This window comes from Rissa tridactyla, chromosome 17, assembly GCF_028500815.1.
Source record: "Rissa tridactyla isolate bRisTri1 chromosome 17, bRisTri1.patW.cur.20221130, whole genome shotgun sequence".
In the NCBI taxonomy this organism is placed as follows: domain Eukaryota; kingdom Metazoa; phylum Chordata; class Aves; order Charadriiformes; family Laridae; genus Rissa; species Rissa tridactyla.
The window spans coordinates 6802342-6824322 of record NC_071482.1 but is presented as its reverse complement, the minus strand read 5'-3'; the positions used below and the strand labels follow the sequence as shown (position 1 = coordinate 6824322).

At 49.3% G+C, this 21981-nt stretch overlaps 1 protein-coding gene across 9 annotated transcripts in view; it reads right to left on the bottom strand.

The window, feature by feature from the left end:
• The window catches only part of ARHGAP32 (Rho GTPase activating protein 32), a 254283-nt gene that overhangs the window by 21016 nt on the left and 211286 nt on the right, over positions 1-21981 (bottom strand). For all 9 annotated transcript variants that reach the window (XM_054223141.1, XM_054223147.1, XM_054223139.1 and 6 more), the window contains 2 exons: positions 16625-16774; positions 1686-1788 (listed from right to left, as the gene is read on the bottom strand). In XM_054223141.1, coding sequence (XP_054079116.1) covers positions 1686-1788; positions 16625-16774 — 253 coding nt within the window. The remainder of the gene's footprint in view (positions 1-1685; positions 1789-16624; positions 16775-21981) is intronic.

The following is a 21981-nucleotide window of genomic DNA, read 5'->3' as shown; positions in this document are numbered from 1 at the left end:
CATGTCCCACCCCACTCCAGCACTCCTGGTACTCCAGTGTATATTCCTAGGAATAAATCTCACGCCGTGTCAGAGACCTACCCCTGCAGAAGCAGAACATAGTGAAGAAAGGGAAGCCCTGCTACATTCAGCCTTCCTTCTCTCTGCACTGCCTGTTTCGAGAGCTACGTGTTATTTCTTTTGACTCCAAAGGAAGATTTTGTTAGCAGAAAAATAAATACAACTTCAATTCTTCTAAAAGCCAGAGCCAGAATCCAGGGACACACACACACCAACTCAACACTCGCTCTGTTTCGCTACCGGCCAAGTAAAGGCAGTTACTGCAGCGCTAAAGAGCCACCCTCTGTCCCAGAGTCAATCTCCCACGTGGAATAAAACCTCTAACTTTCTCTCCAACCAAAAAGCCCTTTAAATCCGGGGGATCCAATTCTTGTACGTGAAACTTAAGAACGCTTACTCATTTATAAGGATGCTGCAGCTCTAGCTTTGAAATAAGCCTAATGATGTGTTTATATAGCTGGAAACTCCAGCAACGCAACGTGTCCTACGTTAACCAAACACTTACGAAAATCTGTAGTCATTTAGATGAACAACAGGGACAGTGTCTACAAGTTATGCCATGTACTCCCTTCCTTTTGCCTTTGGAACATCTCCGAAAACTGAAAAACAGGCTGTCACTTCGTCCTCTGCGCTGTACCAGGGAATTATGCCACTAAAGTTTTAGGAAACCATTTTTAAAGCACCTTTGGAAAACAATGAAGGAGAAAATGGTCTTGGCAACACAAAGGGAAAAAATGGACTAGGGCGGAGATTAGGAAGACTGTCCAGCACAAGTCGAAATGGGGAATTAAAGGGATGTAACTGAAGGAAGGGAAACGTTTTATTCTACCGAGACTGCTGTGGGCAGCAGCTACAACCAGAGCCTCTGGGGCCTGCAGATCAAAGCCTCGGAGCAGATTTTACAATGGAACTTGCCGTGATGAGAAACAGGATTAAGCTGAACAGGAATAAGCCCATCCATACAAGGGTTTGTCCAGTAACTGGACCGGCTTGAACGTGTCCATTGAACTCGGGAACTGCTCCTACAAAAGGGATATCCTTTATGGAAAACAGCCCTCTGCGGCCTCTGTGAGCCCTGGGCCCAGGATCAACACTGGAATTAGTCACATCCCACTAGGTTCTCTCAGTCCCTTCACAGCAGAAAAACGCACAGCGAATGACAGGGAGGAAGAACAGGCTCACAAAAGGATCAAGACCATTTACAGTGATGGGAACGGCTCCCGACTGGGGAGGACACACACCTCGCCTTGCCCTGCACAGCGGCACAGCTCGGCAATCCCACCCACCGAGAATTATGCAAGTATTCCTTGCATCCTACCAATTAATTGCTAATACGCCAGGAGTCCAAAGCGGCAAGGAGAAATGTCAGCTGCTCAGAAGGGCTCCAGGAGCAAGAGGAAACGGGAATGGAATGTGACAGCTCAGTGACACCACGATCCCAGAGCCTTCCGATACCCTATCCTGCAGGAAAACCTCCTGCAAAATGAAGTCTACTGAACAACCCGGTGTTGCTCCAGCACAGTGCCAAAGCCGGCGTGCCACCCACGGGCCACAGATTGCCTTGGGACCCCGCGTGTCCCTCAGCCGTCCCGAGCAAACGCGTTTGCCGAACGCAGCGCCCTTACCGTAGCTTCTGGATGTTGGAGGCAATCCCAGAGAGACGATATATTCCATCCACAATGCCATGTTTCTCGATGAATTCAGTGCAGCTCTTGAGGACCTGGGGGACTAAAGAACAAGTGGGGTCGGTTAGTTGAGGACGTCATTGAAGTCCTAGTTCAGGCTGTGGTCTTGTCAGATGCCATAAGCTACACCCAGCTGGGTTATTGCTTTAGTTCTTCCTTCGAGGTGAAAGCCTGTAAGAAATTTAACTTTAGGAGCTATTGAGGAAACTGGTCAGAGATGTTCTTTGCTTTAAAGAAATGCCAGGATATGAATCAGGTCAAAAAAAGTCAATTCTGGTCAAGCAGAGACAGTGCAGGTCCCATCACGACTCCCACAGGAACTGTAGCGGTAAATTCCATTCCAGAAGAGCTATAAAATTGAGTGAATACGTTCTCTTTGGCCAAAGACTTCCTTTGTTTTCAAATCTATACAGGATTAACCTATACTGCTTGGTTGAAGCAAATATAAACATTAAGGAGATGCCACTTTCTGCACCAGGGCCAGGAGAGTTTTTACAACTGATAATTTCATCCCCGGTGTCTACCGGAGCGTGACTGGATTTAGCTAGCTACACAACATCCCACACTCACCGAAACTGCAGACAGACCGGGGCACGACAGAATGGAAAAAATAAGCCCAGAGGATATAATTAGGTGTCAAGTTAATATTCAAGCCGCTTCACCAACCGATTCCTTCCAGTTGACTTCTCAGCCTCACGCAGCATCCACTGCCGGAGCTGTCTGTCCATCCTCCAAAGCTTAAGGAGGAGCAAATTACTTTATTTATTAAAGGGAGCTATGACTGCCCTGAACACAGAAAGAAAATTAGGATTGAGCTCTTGTGAGCAGCAGCAAATCTCGACGGAAAAAGCTCAGATCCTTGTGGATTCCTCTGCAAACCGCCTACGATGATCTAGATTTATTCTCACATTAGATGCCAGGTCTGATCGATTTGCCATGTGACACAGATTCCGAACAGGTCATGTGGCAAATCCCCTTATATCAAGCAGCAAATGCCATCTGCCAGTCAGTTCTCCCAAGTGCTGCTGAACCCGGATGCTCTGTGCCTTCCCCTCCCCAGCCCCTCAGGGCTTTTCTCCCCGCTTGCAGCAGACACCGGCCCAGCCAGAGAAAAGACTCGTTTTTAATGGTTCCCTGGAAATCAGCTGGTGCATCCTGGCCTAAGGGCACATCTGCTCCACGCCCCACCAGGGGAGAGAACAAAACCTGTAAATCCGTGTGGCGCGTCAAAAGTAAATCAGAAAGACTCCAGGATTACGCTACGAGGCATTTGCAGCATCTCGCCCTGTTTGCCAAAGCAAGGGGCAGACTCTGGGCAAGCCGAGCGCTCGTGCATTAAGCGATGGCATAAAAAGAGCCTTGGAAACCAAGTGCTGCTTTTTGGGGAAGGAAAACCAGCCGAGGAGCTCACCTGCTCTCCCCTGGAGGGGCAATGGAAATGTCATCTGCCGCTAAAGCAGCCAGAAGACGTGCAGAAGAGAACCTCAGCATCCACCCGGCAGCGAAAGGTACCTCCCGCGGTGAGCTCGGGGCAGCTCCGCGATTGCTGGCGTTGGGAATCAACCTGCCACACATTCAGGCCTCTGAGCCTGGACAAGCGACAGCTTCTGGCCGCTGAGCGAAGGCACGTTTGGAGAGCACGCTGGCAAGACGCGCGTCAGGCACCCCCAACACTGTTCCCAGCCATGGAGCCTACGGAGCAGGCCAAACAGATGGCCCTACATTCTAATAATGGTTCAAAAAAACATTTTTGCAGGACAACACTTACCCCTTAATGCAAAAAGATACAACGTGTCTCGAAGAAGAAAGGTTTTAAGGCCTTAAGTGGACAGGGAGGAGTTATATCACGCTCAAGAAGTTGCCAAAAATAGCACTAAAATGTTTTGCTTTGCATATGCGCTGCAGTGGTAGGAAACGAGTGCGACCCAGGTATAAACGGGTGCAGAGAAACAGAGAGAAGAACCCGGCACCATCCACTGCAGCGAAGGCAAAGGAAAGGCTTCAGGTGCTGACACAGCGGCTTCTTTTCTTCCCTGAGAAAAGAGAGCGCCCCAGACTGCGAGACACGCCAGACTCGCGCTCGTTTTGGTTTCCCTGAGAACCAGGCAGGACCAGCGAGATGCCCACATCTCATGGCCACCGCCACCCATGACGAACTCACGCTGCTTACACGCTTACCCTCGAGGTCACATCTCACCAGGGAGCCCGGGGAGGACGCTGGGCTCAGCACCGCTCCGGCGACATTGCCTTCTGCCAGCTGCCCCCTGACAAGAGGCCCAAAGGACCGCGTAAAGGAGTTTACCCGAGTTTTGAAGCGGCGTGGCAGGATCTGCTAACGCTCGGCTGCAAAATCCCAAACACTTCAACGGTCCATATTGGTCCATACACCTCAATAGGGGTCCCCTTGGAACGAGCAGCACCCATTGAAATAAATAAGCAAGCAAGTAAATAAATAGCAAATAAAATAAATAAATATAAAAATAAATGCTAAAATAAATAAATAAGGAACTAACTCACTAGCACGTTCCCTGCCTCACTCCTGCCAGGGAGGCCGATGCCGTCGGAGAAGGGCGATGCCCATGCAGCGGAGGGAGCCCCCGCTGCCCGCTCTCCTGTTCCCCCCCACCACGAACCCAGCGAGGACACCCTAATTACTGCCTAATTGGGAGGCGATGCCCCCTGCATGTCTCCAGGGCCGTGTCCTGCTGGGGTTTATCCGGCCGGGTAAACAACCGGCAGGGTAAGAACGGTGTTTATGGACCCCTTCAGCCACGCAACAACCTGTTGTGACAATGTGACCCGGGGCAGGGGAGAACAGGGGGAAGGTGAGGGATTTGGCACCGACAACACACTTCCCAAAGTACTTATTTGTCATGGAAGATCTTGGGCGCAGTTAGAATAATTAATATACACTGAAAAAATTCCAGCAGGCTTGTTCTATGCATTTCCTAATCTGGTTACCAGGACGATCCGTTCCTTAAGCTAAATATATCATGCCAGCACCACTGATATTTTGGGGGAATTCTGCACGGTTGGAGAAGTGACTGACATTCAAGCAGGGCTATAATTATACGTGAAGGCCCTGTGCTGGAACGGTGACTGCATTTTTCAACAAAGATGACACCTGACAATGACACGCGTGTTTAACCTCCCTCTCCCCTTCGAGTCCCGAGCCCTTTAGCCAAATACACATTTACATATAGGCATATACACACGTATGGAGGGAACGGTGTCTATTCCCAGCGGAATGAAATGGCCGGATGGCAGCACTAACCAAGACTTAATTTTGCGAAGGTGAAGTGTGCCAAGACCACCACCCACGGCGGCTTCTGGCATCACGTCGTGACTTTTCCTGGTACCGATCTCTAAGGCATAAAGCCCTCCCCTGCTGCAGCTGAACTTCTCAGTGTCCAGGTCCTGATTTTTGCCTTCGAGATCCCAACTCCATCACCAGATCTGAACAGGAAAGGTACCTCAGGTGCATCCCAGCGGGAAACTGACGGGGATTTCTTCTCATAGGATGGAGCAGCGCCTACACTGAAATTCTATTAATTACTGTGGTTTCCTGCAATTATAACAACCGGACTTGGTTTGTGTTAACAGCCATAAAGGTCCCCCCGGCTCGGCACGCCGTTTCTGACGGCCACCACGAGCAGCCACTTGGGGAAAGGCGCAGGAGGGAGCAAGCACGGGGTAACGCACAGTGGATTCCTCCAGCCCCAACAATCCTCCGTGTTTACTAAACCCAGCACCCAGCCCTTTCCAGTTCCACGTTCCCAGGCAAGTAACAGGAGGGGAGTAACACTCACTCTTGGTTTTATTCCTTTTCCGAGCAATAATGGTCTTCAGCCGCTGACTCCAGCTCATCTCACTGGCTGGGCTGCAAAGCCTCACTGGCAGGTGCTACATTCGAACACCAACCTCGCCGTGAGGGTCTCGGCGCCACGCACATCTCCCGTGCCAAAATCCATCCCCTCCCCTCAGATAACGGGGAGTTCCAGGAAACAAAGCGCTAAAGGCTGGACACGTGGACACGTCTACAAATGCCCCAGCACATTTCATCACCACAGCAGCCAAAGGAATTTTTTCAACTCATTCCTGAGCATCTCTCAGCTGCTTTGAAAGGTTTATTGCATCTCCTAGGGCTCGTTAACCAGTTAATTGTTTGCCATTAAGAGGAAGCAGAAGTTTTACGGTTTTCATTCTGAAGAACATTTTGATTCATCCTGAAATCAGGCACATTTCCTTTCCTATCATCTTGGGTTCATTTTATTTTCCCTTTTTAATCTTTCGTAATGTTCCCTCCCTGGGCTTGGGGAGGCTTGCTTTATTTTTTTTTCTGTTTTCTTAGTACGTTACTGGGATCAGAGGTATTTGTTCAGCCTGGGGAAGGAGGCCTCCCATCAAGCTCCCCTCTAGCGGCGTCGTTTCCACAATATTCCAGCAATAAGGGGAAGGCACGAGCCAGGCCTTGGGGCTGCTTAATGGCCCATAGCGCGCTGAAACGCAGCTGAATTCCACACATAGCGAACAAACGCGGGAAACTGAACCTGTGGCTCGGCAGGAACAAGGAAAAGGGAATAAACTGTCCCGAGCTCCACTCTGAACCGCCTGACCAAAGGGAGTAACCACGGCTGTCAAGGACACAGAATAGGAACAGGAATAAGAAGCATATGAAAAACCCGGACGTGAGTGAAGGAACACACCAGAAGGTCAAGGGCTGGGTTTTGAGCCACAAGAACATAAATGGAGAGACTCATCCCTAAGCTGCGGTGGAGGCAGCTCCCTGGAAACTGCCCTTGTGGACAGTGAGGAAGGACGGGGACCTGCAGAGGACGCCCCGGTGCGTTCCATCATGGGTGTGCCCCTCTCCCGAGGTTTTGTGACCAGCTGAGACTCCGGCAACTTCCAGACATCTGAAATTAACCAAAGAAATCCTGTCTCCCTTCCCACATTAACACGCGGTTATGCAAGAACCCAACAATGAATATCTTCACCCAAAGAAATACATCTGCTTTTATCCCAATCATTTGTCCTATTTTTAACTCAATTTTGCAAAGAACCGTCCAAGTATTTTCTAAAACACCAGTAAAAAACGTGCAATAATTCAGACCGTAACTTTTTTTAGGAACCTCATTTCAAACGACTCATTTCTGAAACCCTTCCCTCCACCTCTGAAAGTCACGCAGGAGGTGTAACCCAGCAGAGGTTTCACACCTACTTTTCACTGGGCTGTACCTGCCACCGGCCACTCGTCCCATTTTATACGCACCATCATCTGCACATTCAGAAAAAACAATAAAACAAACTTTAAAAGACTTCTAAGGACTTTTGTCTCACTCCTAAATCCGCGTCCTCCCATTTGAATCACCGTACGAGAGAGAAGCCCAAGACCAAGCAAACCTCCTCCGAGACGCTCCCTTCCCGATTTCCAAGTGAGCCACATTAAAATTATTTCTGCTGTTGATGAGTAAAGTCCCAGCCCACTGTCACCAGCTGGGCTATTTCCTGGCAACACGCAACGTTTTTATTTGAAGTGTGACTTTTGCACTTGGGGAAGTACAGGAAGGGAAAAGGGGCCATAAACCCGGAGGTTACCCCGGAGCAGGTACGAGCCCCCGGCACCCGACTCTGATTTTTAAGACTGGACTTTTTTTTAAATGGCAACTCACCCTGCGTAAAACTGTGTAAAAACCAAAGTGCAAAGTTCAAGCTTGAGAAACATAAATCCCGCTGTGTTGCGTCAAGCCAGGCAGGGAGATGACCACGTTTTTCAGGTCCTGGGAGATCAGCGACATTCTCCGTGTTGTGGGAATGCCCGTGCCAGGGCGTTCTCGCACCTGAGGAGCCCAAGTGGTACCGAACTGTACTGGGGTCGAAGACCGGAGCCTTGGTAACCTCCCAGGCTGCACCCACCGCATTCTCTGGGGTTGTTTTAAATACAAAATATCCACAAACGCAGTAAAGATACGACAAATACATGCCTATTTGGACTGAGTGCTAGTTTTCCCTGGTTAGATCAATTACACTTACTACAGTAAGTTGAGAGGGGAAAACAGTAGCCACCTCGTGAAAAACAGAGGGATAAGAGCACAAGCTATTCCTGTGCGGACTGCAGCATTTTTTCTCATGTTTGTTCCCCCTCCAGCTGTAGTGTTTCGAAATGCAAATTAATTTTCAACTCCCTGCTGTCCTCGGGGTCACTCAGGCATAAAGAATTTCTCTTCTCGCAGCTGCAGGCAGGGTAAAAAAGACGGGGAGGCAGAAATTGTCTCTTTTCTTAACTGCAAAAGCTTGTTCTCCCTTTTTGCCACCACTTCCCCCAAACAAGTAATTCTCCACGGGGACCCCATGTACCTCTTTGTAATTCTAACCCCGTACCCAATAATCTCGAGTTCCAGCAATTCAGAGGGCAGCTGGGGAAGCAATAACAGTGCCTGTTATGTTTGGAAATTTGCCCAAAATAGCTCAAAACTATTGGCCTTTAAAAGTATCAACTTGTGTGGAAGGAGTTTGTGCGGCCGAGAACGCATCTGCGGGAAGTGGAATATTCTCTCCTCGTCTGCAATTTGGGTCAACTACTGCACTTTTTTGCAAGCTGCTGGATCCATCCTTTATGTCACAGGGATTTATGGGCGCAGGGCATGCGCTACCAGATCGGGGACACATTTAGGCACCTAGAATACAATGGCTTTTCCTGATTTACAGAAGTGCTCCAGTGAATTTGGCACCGTTCCGTTCCCAAAAATGCCTGACACGTTGAGATTTGTGAAATTATGCAAACCCAACCAAGGAACAGAATAAATACAGGGGATACATACAGGTGAGTTTAGTTATTTCCTGCAGACGTTCACAGGCTACTCTGGATCCATGACAACCCGCCCTACCACATGAATAAATACCATTTCATGTTTATACCACACTCTTCATCTTCCAAGTGCTTCACAAGTGTTAGAAACCTACCCTTGAGGCACCTTGGGGGCAGATACTGACTATTAGTTTGATTTTACAAGCGTGGAGATGGAAGGGGAGATATCACACAAGTTCCCCGAGGCCACAGAAAGGGTGTGAGATGGGGTTTGAGCTCCGAGCGCCCGGCTCCAGCTTAGATCTCCCGCTGCCCACGTCCTTTGGAGGTGGCTTTTGATGCAAAAAAATTACTACAAATTGCTAATGATTTCTCAGACACAAAAGTAAATCACCTGGGGAGGAGAAAAAGTTTAATGTATCTCTATGGCACGCAGCTTCTAAACAAGTTTTAAAGTTTCAAGTGCCGGAAAATATTTACCGATGGAAAGCCACGTCCTCCCTATCCATAGGCCGCTGTCTCCTGTGCTCATTCACGGGCACTGACTGACCTGCTGCAATTTCTTGTTAACTAAATAACATATTCCGGTGTAGGATTTGCCCTTCCGATACTATGCATTTCTATACTACGCTATACAACTCTATACTGTACTATACAATCAGTTTCAGTGCTCTCAATAGGACCGTAGTGCACAGAAAAATACTATTAAGGGAGGCAGAAGGAGGAGATTTCCCGTTTCAATACCTGCACTAGGTAGGCTTGTCAGCAAACACAAAATACAACACAAAAGACACCCCCGATTTGCGAGCTGTAGCCCTGTACACGAATCCTCCACTTGCCGCGTGTTCTATTTATGGCTCTCCCTCCCCAGATATCAAGGAGGCCATTATAAAAATTCGTGGATAAGTAAGGATGCATTATTTTTCCTGCTGTGCCAATGGAGAAGTCAGGATCCACTTCTTTTTTTAAAAAACTGGCTAACTACTAGATGCCCAAGAGTAAACGAGAGAAATCCCACTTTAAAGGACTTGCCCAAGGTCACACAAGAAATGTCTTAGCAGAAAAGAGAAATGCAAACAAGTCCCTTCAAAATTCAGATTTATGTCCTAATCACGAACTCCTTTAGGCATGTAAGTGCTTAAAAATAGAGACAGAAGTAAACGCGGGATGCCAGATCAGAACCTACTTGGAGGTTTGAAACTTTTCAGTGCGCACTCAAACTTGTCAGCTTGGATTCTCTGAAAATACCTATTAAAAGCACAAAACCACCCCGAGGGTCCATTCGCAGGATTAACCTTCAGCCTCATCCCAGCCAAGGTTCTCCTCAGCCCATTGTAACGACCGCGGCCGATTTCCTGGCTGGGATCTAAGTGTCACCTTAACACACGCGACCGACCTTGTTCGTGCCGCGTTTCAACAAACCTTTGAATAAGAACAAGCAATTATTGCTTACAGAAATCTATTGATGTGGCTGCCAGCATTCAAGTCATACCGATTCCAAGCATATTTGGGGAACTGCGCTCCCGGGATGCTGTGCCGCCCAGAGCTGTTTGCTATTTGAACTGCAGTGGGCACAGGTAGAGCTTGGGGATCTATTTCTGGTGGAAGCTCTGAAAATGCTAAATTAAGTCTTTCTGAAGCAGAAATCTTGGAGCAAAGCAATTCCCTACCAGGGACATCATGAGAAGGTGCTTCAGCCTTCAGAACATAAACTGGAAATTCTTGGATTCCAGGGGCTGCCTTGTGTTTACAGTTAAAAATAGTATTTAAAGAAAAGAAGAGAAAAAAGCAACAATTTTGTAAATATTTATGACTTTCTACTTTTCAGCAAAGTTTCAGCTTTAATTCTCGTTGGGCGTGTTCAATTTCCTTCCCTAGCAGTAAGACGGAGAGTGGAAACTGGTTAAATTCACCCTCCAAGAGTTAAAACATCGAGAAAAACTAAAAGTAATAAATATCTAAGACTCAGCTGTCCTGAATTCCAAATCAAGGCTCCCTCCCCAGATGGCAAAGGGCCAAAGCCAGCCAGGCAGACTTATTATAACGAAAATTATTAGCTAGTAAAAGGGACTCCTCACATTAATACCAGGAACCAAGGAGATGACATATAGATTACCAAACTTGTGCTTGAGCTAAGGGGAACCAGATTTTTACAGATCCCTGCCAAGATGCTGCCCGAGATCTCCTGCCTTGTGTTTCTCTGTTCTGGTAACGGTCTTCTCCCTTTGCCCAAATCCGCAATAAATCAGCACCAAAGGCAACTACGTCCCCAGCTGCGGCCAGGGGATGGCTGGAAGGGAGGGATGACACCGGAGGACCCAGAACAAGCTGCGAGGTCACCAGAAATCCCAAGGTGCCGTTAAGGAGCTTATCTGAAGAGCATAATGACCAGCACAGGAGAATAAACCCATCCCTTGCGAATAGTTCTTGCTAGCGCCCAGTACGTAACAGGATCAAGATCCCGTAGCCGCTATAATTTGATTTTGCATGCGGTTTTGAAAAGTCACAGCTTTCCTTTTATTTTTTCTCTAATCCTACCCAAATAGTCCAAAATAATTGCTAATAAATTTCATAGAATCACAGAAGGGTTTGGGTTGGAAGGGGCCTTAAAGGTCATCCAGTGCCACCCCCTGCCCTGGGCAGGGACACCTCCCACCAGCCCAGGTTGCTCCAAGCTCCGTCCAACCTGGCCTTGAACCCCTCCAGGGATAGGGCAGCCACAGCTTCTTCATCCCCAACAATGTGGGGAACTGGGAAGAACAGGAAGGACGGAGAGCAAGAATCGTGTGTCTTAGTAACCTCTGCCTTTCACAGGCATTTACCACCTTCGCAAGAAAAGCAATAACCTCTTCCTGTTGGTTACAGATCACTGGTATTTTCTAGTAATTTGAAAATGAGGTCTAGACCCTTCAAGATGGGAAAGTGGTGGATCAAAAATGAGTGCCATTTCTACATCCATCTTTTCCAATTACGAAAGCTGCTGATGTATCAATGCAACGAATGCATAAAGAGGTACAAAAGTTAGCACGTGCTTTTGGCCTACAAAGTCCTCTGACTGTACTGTATGGATGACCTCATGAAATGACCACCTGAGACACCACACCAGGGTTAGCCTGTGCTTCACCCTCCTCGCCAAGAGAGAAATGATCATCGTTATCAAGTAACAGGCAACGGGAACATTTTCAGTACGGAAAAGGAACCGCCAGGATTTTATACCCCATCCCCTGTAGTCCAAGCGATTCCAGCACATTATTCCCAGCGGTATCATAGAATGGCTGGAGTTGGAAGGGACCTTGAAGATCACCGTCGATATGAGCACACGGTAAAGTAAATCCCTCCTCCTCTGCAGCTCGCCGCTCCTCACTCCCAGACGAGCAACGTGGCTTCTCTTGGGCGCCAGAGGCAGCTGAGAACCTGCCCAGCTTCCAACCCCCCTCCCCTCCAGCCCCTGCTAACGGCGATACTGCCGGCTCCTGCGCTCCTCAGAAATTCGGGAGCTGTGGAGAGACGTTTCAAAATATACTGAGGCACAAAGCAGGACATGGGACAGATGCTGCAATGCAGCATTTAACCAGCTCCCACACGAAAATCACACAGCCTCTGCAAGCGCAATCCTTTCTAATTGAGGTCGAGCTAAATTTAAGTTCTATTTGGTTTCCTTTGAGAGAAAAAAAAAAATTAGGGGGAAAAAATTCTCTCTAGCTACAAAGGGAAGAAGGCCTGGTCAGGAGACAGGGATTACGCTGAATTGGCTGCATCTCACAGCTCCATAAACCAAACTGGCACGGCAGGTGCCAACAGCACCAAACCTACTGGCAACATCTCACAGCTACTCCCTACCACGCTTGGTCTGCTTCCAAATGACGCTTCGCTGGCGGGGGACGTATTCAAAACCCAGAAGGAGCCAACAAATGAATAACACACTAAAATTAAACGGAGACGGGCCTCTTAAGGCAGGCTCTGTCGGGTGACTCGAGCCGACTGGAGAGGTCTTGCACAAACCAACATACCTGAAGGCAGCATCACCACAACCTTTGCTACGTTTACACCCAACAGAGAAGTTCCCTCACATCAAAACTGGTTTTACTCCTGCAGGCACCAGCCTGTAATTCAGTGCTGAGATGGGACAGGGAAGAGGAACGGAAAGGACAGACTTTCACTGGAAGCAGCACACAGATGTCCACCCAGCCCAGTGACCTGGAGCACAATTCCCATTTTCCAAAGCAGCTCGGAACACAGATGACTTTGAAAAATACTCCTGTGATCTGCCCGTGACTCGGATCCTCATGGAAGGAACCGGACAATGGCGCTTCCTTCCCCTCGCTGCTGTGGTGTCCCCAGGGCCTTTGGGGAAGGAGGGTTTCACACCCCGCGGAGCTGTAACTCCCACCGCAGAAGGGCCCCATCACTGCGTGGAGAGCTCAACGCGTCAGCACAAACCGGAATTAGAATAAACACCGGCAAACCCGGGGCACTGCCAACAACGGGCTGGGGCTTGGAGCAACCTGGGCTGGTGGGAGGTGTCCCTGCCCAGGGCAGGGGGTGGAACGAGATGATCTCTAAGGTCCCTTCCAACCCAACCGTTCTGTGATTCTATGAATCACCGCAATCCCCAGCGTGAATCACCAGGCACACAGAAAGATTTCCAGGTGCAGTGCTCATCCCTACCGCTGCCGCTGTAAACATCTGAAATCCTTCCTTCCCTCCCCGTACCTGCTTGCAGTGGTACTTCCATGTCAATTAACAATATGACAAACTGCATCCTCACCAAAAATGAAAAGGCAGGAGCAACACCAGCCTGCTTGCTCCACTCACCCCATCATACCCAGCCACCCTCCCCTCCGGAGAAACTCCACTCAACAGACACATAACGCCCCGAAGCTGAGCAGAGGCACGTTCTGTCATGCCGGCCCGAGAGGAGCCTTTCAGAAGAGCCGGGGCTCGGCCTCGGCACAAGACTGACCTCAAAAGCTCAGGGAAACCGAGAGAAAGGCGTTCCTGGGTCAGAACCCGGTGCACGCTGAACATAAAGCTTCGCAGGACGGTATCGCTGGGAATCCTGCTCCGTAACAGCTCGGCATCGCTCTCCTCCGACACAGCTCACCCCGATTGATTCTCCTTTTCAGAGAGGCGCGGAGGATGCGGAGGGAGAGGGATTGCTCGCCGAGACAGCACGCTGCAGGAGGCAAAACAGTTCCTCTGCGTCTGTGAATTCCCTTCTGGGACACCGACACCCGACAGCAAACATGCTCTTCTCTCGCACAGCAATCTCAGCTCAGCCAGCTGCCGCAACAACGCGGAGTACAACGATGTTAAACCTATTTCAGTTTGTGTCCTTACCCCTTTGATCCTCTGGGACTGCTCCTCTCTCACCATTTCCTATCCAAAAGACAACATTTCAGATGTTCAGGACTGCAAAATTGGAACCGCTCGTGTTGTTTCACAGCAAATTATTGAGAATTTAGGTTTTGCCACGTTCCCAAAGCTGGTAATTAATAAAATTCTTAACGAAACTCCAGTTTGGTTCAATATTGCATTTCTGAGGAGCACGCGACGGCCTTGTGTCGTGGTTTGGGCTGGGCTGGCCATTAAAACCTCTCTCCCCGCCAGAGTAACTATAAACACCAGACCTAATCTGCCAGAAGTGGGCACTGTCTGAAAAACAGGCCGTTAATTTCAGAGCGCTACAAGAGGCTTACCTTAAAAGTAAAATTACCGAAAATTGGTTCTGTTTTACCTCAAACCAGGACACTTCCCACTCATTCCAACCACTGTGGGGAGTGTCGTCCTCTCCTTTAGTCCTGCCGTACCTTTTTGGGTATTGGGCAGCAACCTGTCAAAACCAGCACTAAGATAAACAAATCTAAGAATGTATTGGGTTCTTTTCTGTTTTTCTGAACCGAGATGCTTTGTGCGGTAATCCCGAAGCCTCACCAGGAGGTACCGCGCACAGACTTCAGCTCCGGTACTTTGTGCTCCTATAGAAATACTCGCGGATGTTCTGGTTCTGAGGTGAAGGAGCAGGACGGCCCCTTTGCTCCATCTAACCCAGCTTAGGGTCCCCTGTGCCGCTCTCAGCCCTGCAGCTGGCTCCAAGAGTGAGGAATGTTAACGCTACGGAATGAGGGAATCTTAAAATGCCGTGCATGCACGGAGCTCGATGCAGAGGAACCCAGAAACGTCTCCGCAAAACCAATCCCGGGGCTGACGTCACTTGGAAGACAGGTCAGAGAGCTGAATCACAGAGAAAAAAAACAACCCCGCTGCAGGAAATGGAGACATGCCCCTGTTAGCAACATTCCAATTGGATCTGCTTCACCCCAGGGAGTTCGGAAAGAGCTATTAAATCAAGGGTGAAAGCAACGGGTAACTCCTCAGATGAAGAGACCTCATTAGCACAGCTCGGTCACAGTCCCCCGTCGCACGTGATGGGAGGGACCAGAGCAAGGAGTGAGATCCCAGAGACTGTCAAACAGGAGCCTCCAGTGGAGTCAGAACAGTTCCCTTCCGCACAGGATGGGCCTTCTAATGCTAAATAAAACGTGTGCCCCGTAAAGCCAGGGGGAGAAGCCAGCGCAGAGGGCAGGGAAAAGCTTTTATTATTGCTGACTTGTGCCTAACTAAAATGGACAGGAGGAGGGCTGGGGATGAAAGAGAATTCTCTCTTTCCCATTAATGAGCTCACTCTGCTGGCACGTCTCCTGCCCTCCAAGATTGCTCCCACAGCATAAATATAAAACCAGCTCCATAGCTACCCGGCGGTGTAAATTACCTACTCCTGATGCAGTTCTTACATGGGTTACTGTCTGCTTCTGTCTCCAAACCATCCAGTTTCTGGCTCTCGGATGCTTTTCAAGCCCCAGCAATAAAGACCTCTACTGGTTCCAATTAACAAGCCGATGAGCCTTGCCACAGCCCTGATTCCATAAGAACAAGCTCATATTATCCACCGACTGGTAGTAAAACACTCCGTGTGAGGGAGCGCACATTGCTGTTACCAACTGAATCAGCTGGAAAAAGTGCACGAAACAGCTCCCCACCCTCTGCCATCCCTTTTCCAAAAGGCGCTCATGTGAACGAGGAGCCTGAAGCACCACTGAAAACATAATTGAACCGAGAAACCCCTTTCCTACCCCACACGTCACGTCACTTCTTCAGGCTGCACGCGAAAGCTGGGAGACACCAGATTAACAACTCTGGCCTAAGAGGTTTACTGCAAAACCTACTGCGTTAGGCGCGGAGCAAAACGACGGAAGAGGCAGCATCCAGTGATGCTGCACCCCCCACTCACTCCCTCGGGGCTTCAACTCCTGGGCTGCAGCCCCGGCTGCTCCACGCTGCTCTTCTCGACAGCCCCCAGCGCGGGCTGTTCATGGGAATGCCTGCGGCTCACCAACCGTGAAACAATTCCAGTCCCAGGCAGGTATCCCCCCGACTTCACAGCTGGGACTGGAGGTGTCACGGTGAGAGGGCAGGAAAGAGCACTTCCATCTGAGGAAGAGTAGTAATAACTGTCTAATTTTCTCTTGGAATGGACAGCACTTTGCTGCCTCCCCAAACTGCTGGTGGGAAGGCGAAAGGGACCGAGAAGAGCTACGGAAAACTCACCATGAGAAACAGAGAAAAGCAAGGTGTGACAAAACGTAATTTCCAGTGAATTCCTGTAAATTTAGTGAAATCAAGGGAAAAGGCAGAGGAAGAATTTACACTGCAAAGTGTGCTAAAATCATACAAAGGTACTGAGTTAGAGAAATGGATGGATTTAACATACCAGTTAATTATTCATTGACGCTGACACATAAATAAAGTTTCTTCCCCTGCAAAAAAAACCCCTAATATTTATTTGAAGTCTTCAAGAGGTTGAGAACTCAGCTTCAGTGGTTCCATCCATCTTCAGTGCTCCCACCTCGAACCACGATGCTTCTTATTAGCATCAGCCTCTATTTATGTTTCAGCCGTCGATTCTGGCTACGCGTTTCTCCGCTAGTACCAACTCGCCCTTTGCTAGATATGACCACCCCGAAGTAAGATTCCCAAGAGAGGAAGAACTCCGGAATGGATCGTTTCTTACCGTCATGGCCAGAGTTGAGGAGATGCTCTCCCAGGTCGCAGCCAAACACCCTTTCCTTCAGGATCCCCCGCTGTTTCAGTTTCTGTTTGGTTGGGCGCGACTTCATGAATGTTCGAAGGAAGGTGATGAGCTTGCCGTGTTTCTTTGACACTGCACAACAAAATAAATAAAACAAAACCCACTTCAGGTTAGATTTGGCTCAGTTGGGCAAGGCCCAGCATAACACATTCTACACAGCATGTAAGAACTGTAGGAACGTTAATAGCAATTATTTACAGAAATGGATTTCCCAAGGTCCGACACTAAACAGAGACTCGGCTTTTGTTCTAATTCTTGGCTAGCGCAGAAAGAGCAGGAGAGAGCTGTAATGGAAGAATTTAACACAAAGACACGTTTATCTGCAGAACGGCTTCGGGTGGGAGCGTCCAAAAGCTCCCTCACGGCACCGGCCGAGGGGCAGCACCTGCGAGCTACAATTCTCATCGCTGGAAAAACGAACGAGGCTAAACTAACAAAACCAGTAATCTCATGTGCACTGACAAACACGGTATACAATCTACCAGCAGAAATAAAGGCTTTGTTACTGGCTCTTGTTCTAGTAGTCTTAGGCGCCTCCAGAACAAACGAATGACGAATGACTAATGACTAATGAATTTAGAGGCCGGTTTTAGCTCTAAGAGCTCTAGACTGCCCTTCCAGCACACCTGCAATTGTCATGGCCCTCGCTGTAGCTGCGGAGGGACCTTTCCAGGGCATTATTAACTCCCGGTGTCTTCTCAAGCCTTTCCAAAACAAACGCATTACTGTCTTTGGTTTGTTGAATAGAAAACTAAGGCAGCTGATTTAAAGAGACGCAGTTTATCCCCTTCGGAATAAATACAAGAAGCCTGCAAAGAGAGGAGAACACAGCTCAGGAGCCATCCCTCCAAACCTCCTGCTCCGTCTCTCTACCGATGGGGCACGGTCTGTGTTACACTGGTGAAACTGGCATAAACTCGTGGAAAGTGGGAGAGGAGGCCGAGCCCAGGTTTGAATGGGAAGCAGAACAATGCCCTTGAATGTCAGATTTTCTTCCCGAGGCCCACTCTGAAAGCAAAAGGGCTCCGGCCTCCCCAACAAAAGTGCCATTGTACACATGATTTAAAAGCAGTTTAACTTTGACAGAAGAGCTCTACTGAAAAGAACAAATCGCTGGGTATAAAAGGCTCCAGGAAGCGGTGAAGGCTCCTGCAGCAGCGCAAGGCAACACCAGCCATCACACCCCGCTCCAGCCGCCCAGCCCGGAGAGGGAAGGGAAGACAACCCTCTCTTCCCCCTGCATTAAAGCTGTAAGTACCATCATCAAGTTTCAGCAGACTAACGCTATTTTGAACAAACAACAAAAGCAACAAAGAGCGCTGGTGACAGAGGGGCATCTCTTCGATGTCACCACTGCCAGTTAACAAGCACAACTTGGAATTTAGCAAGCGGCCTCGGACGCTGGGACCCGGCAGAAGAGATTTATGCAGTGATGCTTCACAGGGACGGACAGGGTGTTCTTCAACCAGGCAACAGGAGAAACCTTGGCCCAGGAACGAGGTTATACCACGCTATGCTTCATGATGTTTTAATCCCTTTAAACAGCTGAGCATTCGTCCTTCTGTTTTCCCAGGTATTGATGCAGTCCCTCTATTTGTCATAAACCTGATTCCAACGACCTTAACAGATTTCTAGCTACGAGTAGGGCTCTGCTTTTGGATAAAGTCCGTTTAGCGGCGCGACAGCACACAGCCAAACACATCCGAATATCTGAAACCCTAAAATCTCTGGCAACCCCCACGCCTGCCTTCTCAGCAATCAAACCCGAATCATTTAACAACACGCAGAAGCACTGAGCATGACAAACTGTGGCTATGGGGGCTTTAATTAAAGGAATGTTTTCAGTTTTGACGGGTTTTTTTAATTACACACAGTAAATGAACAGATTGTGCTGACATGCCAAACAAAGTTAGGATAGATTTTGGTTGTATCCATCATCACAGTAAAGTAACGGCTCATTTATCAACTCCTCAGCCCCCCTCAAGAATAAATGGAGGCAGAGTCTGATCCCGACTTGCGTGGAATTGCAAAGGGCTCCCGCCATAGTGCTACTGGAGGCGACAGACCCGAGACAGACACTGCTACAACAGTCAAATGAACAGACAAATAAAGCAATTATTGGTACATAAGTATTCATTTGAATCATTTCACCGACTCCATATACAGTTCTTCAGGAAGCATCTTGCCTGACTTAATGCAGGAATTCTACTAACGCAGGTGACCAGGTCAGCAAGTGACTTTTGGGTGTCACCTGGGGCAATAAACCAGAAAAAGGTGCAATGGATACACTTCCATGATCCAAGGGTGTACTTTGCTTGTTTACATCGCTAACTGGAAAGGAGACCTGAGTTTTTAAAGCACAATAAATCCACTCTGCCTTTAAGCCACTCGGTCCAGGTTAAAATAATTGTCTTGTTTTCTGCCTCATTAAGCAGAGTCCTGCAAACACCCTCCCGTAGTCCCAGCGCAGCAGCCCGGGACGCTGTCAGGGCAATGCCCCAGCAGGTCCAGTAACCACAAATTCACTTCTCGAGCGGGAAGATTCGCATGGTTCCTTGGTTAAACTCCATTTCCCGCACCGCTCTTCTCTCAGCCGCTGCCGACTCTGTGCGAGAGCTCCTCAGGCTAAACCCACCTCAGAGTTTTAGACCCACGCAAGAATGATTCACTGATCGGAGTGGGGCTTCTGCCGGGTGGGGAAGAAGAGAGAACGGCAAGAAAATCCAAGCAGTTGTCTCTTTGCCGACAGGTTATGAAAAGGAAGAGAAAAGCAAGCTGGTGTCTGATAAGGATAAGCTCTCCTTATAAGCTGCGGGGGCTGTCGGGGGGCTGCCTTTCTGCCAGCAGCAATAGAAGGTGAAACGCTTTCTATCCTGCTTCCAAGCCCTCTGGCATCGTTTGACCCTCAAACCAGCAACGCATCCTAAGGGAGGTTTAATTCCTGATGCATTTTGGGTTAGATGAAGCTAGCGCGGCAGTCCCAGTTTCTGGATAAGCACCGATGCCAAGGTTACTACCAAGAATAAATGTTTTCTGCTCCGAAACCCTGGTCCCAAGCCTTTGCTGTCCCAGTGGTGACAGCCAGCACCAGCAGGCGATGCTCTCCTGCTGCAGCGCAAACAGCGGTCCTACGCCCCTACACCCATTTGCCGATCTCAAAATAACCCAGAATTAGCGACTGCGAGGAAATTACGGAATCAAGGCACAGGGGTTAGACCAGAAACAAATCTAAAATCGTTACAGAATAAGCAGATGCGAATAGACTAATTAGTCCTTTTCTACATTTAGCGTCCCACTAATAGAGCGGGGATGTGATGAATCTGAACCATTCACTGTCTGTGCCGCCATGTGAGGTGTTCAGGGTGACAAGTGACATAGGAGTAACTCCAAATGACAAAGTAGCATTACTACCAGACAATTCTACAGGGTTGCTACAGGCAGAGATGCTGAATTACCAACTGAAAGGCGGATTTAACCACTATAAAACAAATAGTTTAGCAAGAAATTGAGCCTTTCCTCAAAGGGGCAGGGACTAATTCTCCTCAGAAAGGCAGATTTGGCTAAATATCCTGGCCTGAACCGGCAAAGACAAATTCTCCATCTCGCACGGTGAGACTGGCTGGAAAAAAAAAAACAAAACCCAATCAAAACCCAAACAAAAAAGCCCCAGCTGAGGCTGGACTACTCGTGAAGTTTTGCTGGCACGAATGTGTCAATTAGGAGTGCGAAAAAATATCACACCCGTAGCTGCCATAACCGCGCTGGCCAAAGCCTTTACACGGTGGGAAGGGAGGGAGGAAAAAGGAATCCTTGTGCCAGGTAGTTGATTGTGGTTTTGGGAAGCTGCCATACACTGTACCTCCCCGAGGAACATTTATCAATCAAACCACGCCGGCGTTGCTATTCCACCAAGCTTTTGTAGTGTAAGCGAGGCCCGAAATTCCCCTGACATTGATAAAAACTATTAAATAACAATTACTTCATTAAAAGCAGGGCTTGTTCACCCCGATGGCGCAGACTGAAACGGCACGTCAGGATAGACTTTATGCAGCTTGTTCGCTGGAGAAATGTCAGCCAGCAGCTGATTCCCAGTCGTTTCATGGCTGGTTTTCAGCACAATATGCTTATCCTGGGTTAATTTTGGAACTCACTGAAAGCTCATGGGGATCTCTAGGGATATGTCGAGGTCTCCTGCATCTTCCCGGGTCACCGTAGCACTCCTGCCGCGCTCCTACACCTTTCTGCGGGGCTGCACTGCGAGCTAAATCACTGCAGCCACCCGGATTAAAAATAATCTGCTGAAGGTGATGCTCTTAGAGCGGAGGAGCGTGAGCAGTTGTGGCAGCCCAAGTGAGGGGGCGGCGGAGCAAAGCGCAGGAAACCAGACCTTCTTACGCCCAGCTCCTTGCCAAAGCCAACACGCTGCAAAACTCTACCCTCAGCCCGCTGGCAAAGGAGCTGAACTCGCTGGGGCACAACTAAGCCGTAAGAGTGACAATTCCTGATCCCTCCTGTGCCTGTACAGCTCTAACAGGGGTGCGATTTCTGCCCAAGCACAAGTCCAGGCTGGGTGGAGAATGGGTGGAGAGCTCTTTGGGGAGAGAGGACTTGGGGGTGGTAGTGGATGAGAAGCTCAACACGAGCCGGCAATGTGCGCTGGCAGCCCAGAAAGCCCCCCGCACCCTGAGCTGCATCCCCAGCAGCGTGGGCAGCAGGGTGAGGGAGGGGATTCTGCCCCTCTGCTCCGCTCTGTGAGACCCCCCCGCAGTGCTGCCTCCAGCGCTGGGGCACCAACAGCAGAAGGACACGGAGCTGTTGGAGCGGGGCCAGAGGAGGCCCCGGAGATGCTGGGAGGGCTGGAGCCCCTCTGCTGGGAGGACAGGCTGAGAGAGCTGGGGGGGTTCAGCCTGGAGAAGAGAAGGCTCCGGGGAGACCTTCCAGCCCCTTCCAGTCCCTCAAGGGGCTCCAGGAAAGCTGGGGAGGGACTCTGGAGCAGGGAGGGGAGCCATGGGACGAGGGGGAAGGGTTTTAAACTGAAAGAGGGGAGATTGAGATGAGGTATCAGGAAGACATCTTTGCTGTGAGGGCGGTGAGCCCCTGGCCCAGGGTGCCCAGAGAAGCTGTGGCTGCCCCATCCCTGGAGGGGTTCAAGGCCAGGTTGGACGGGGCTTGGAGCAACCTGGGCTGGTGGGAGGTGTCCCTGCCCAGGGCAGGGGGTGGCACTGGGTGGGCTTTAAGGTCCCTTCCAGCCTAAACCAGTCTATGGTTCTATGAGTCTA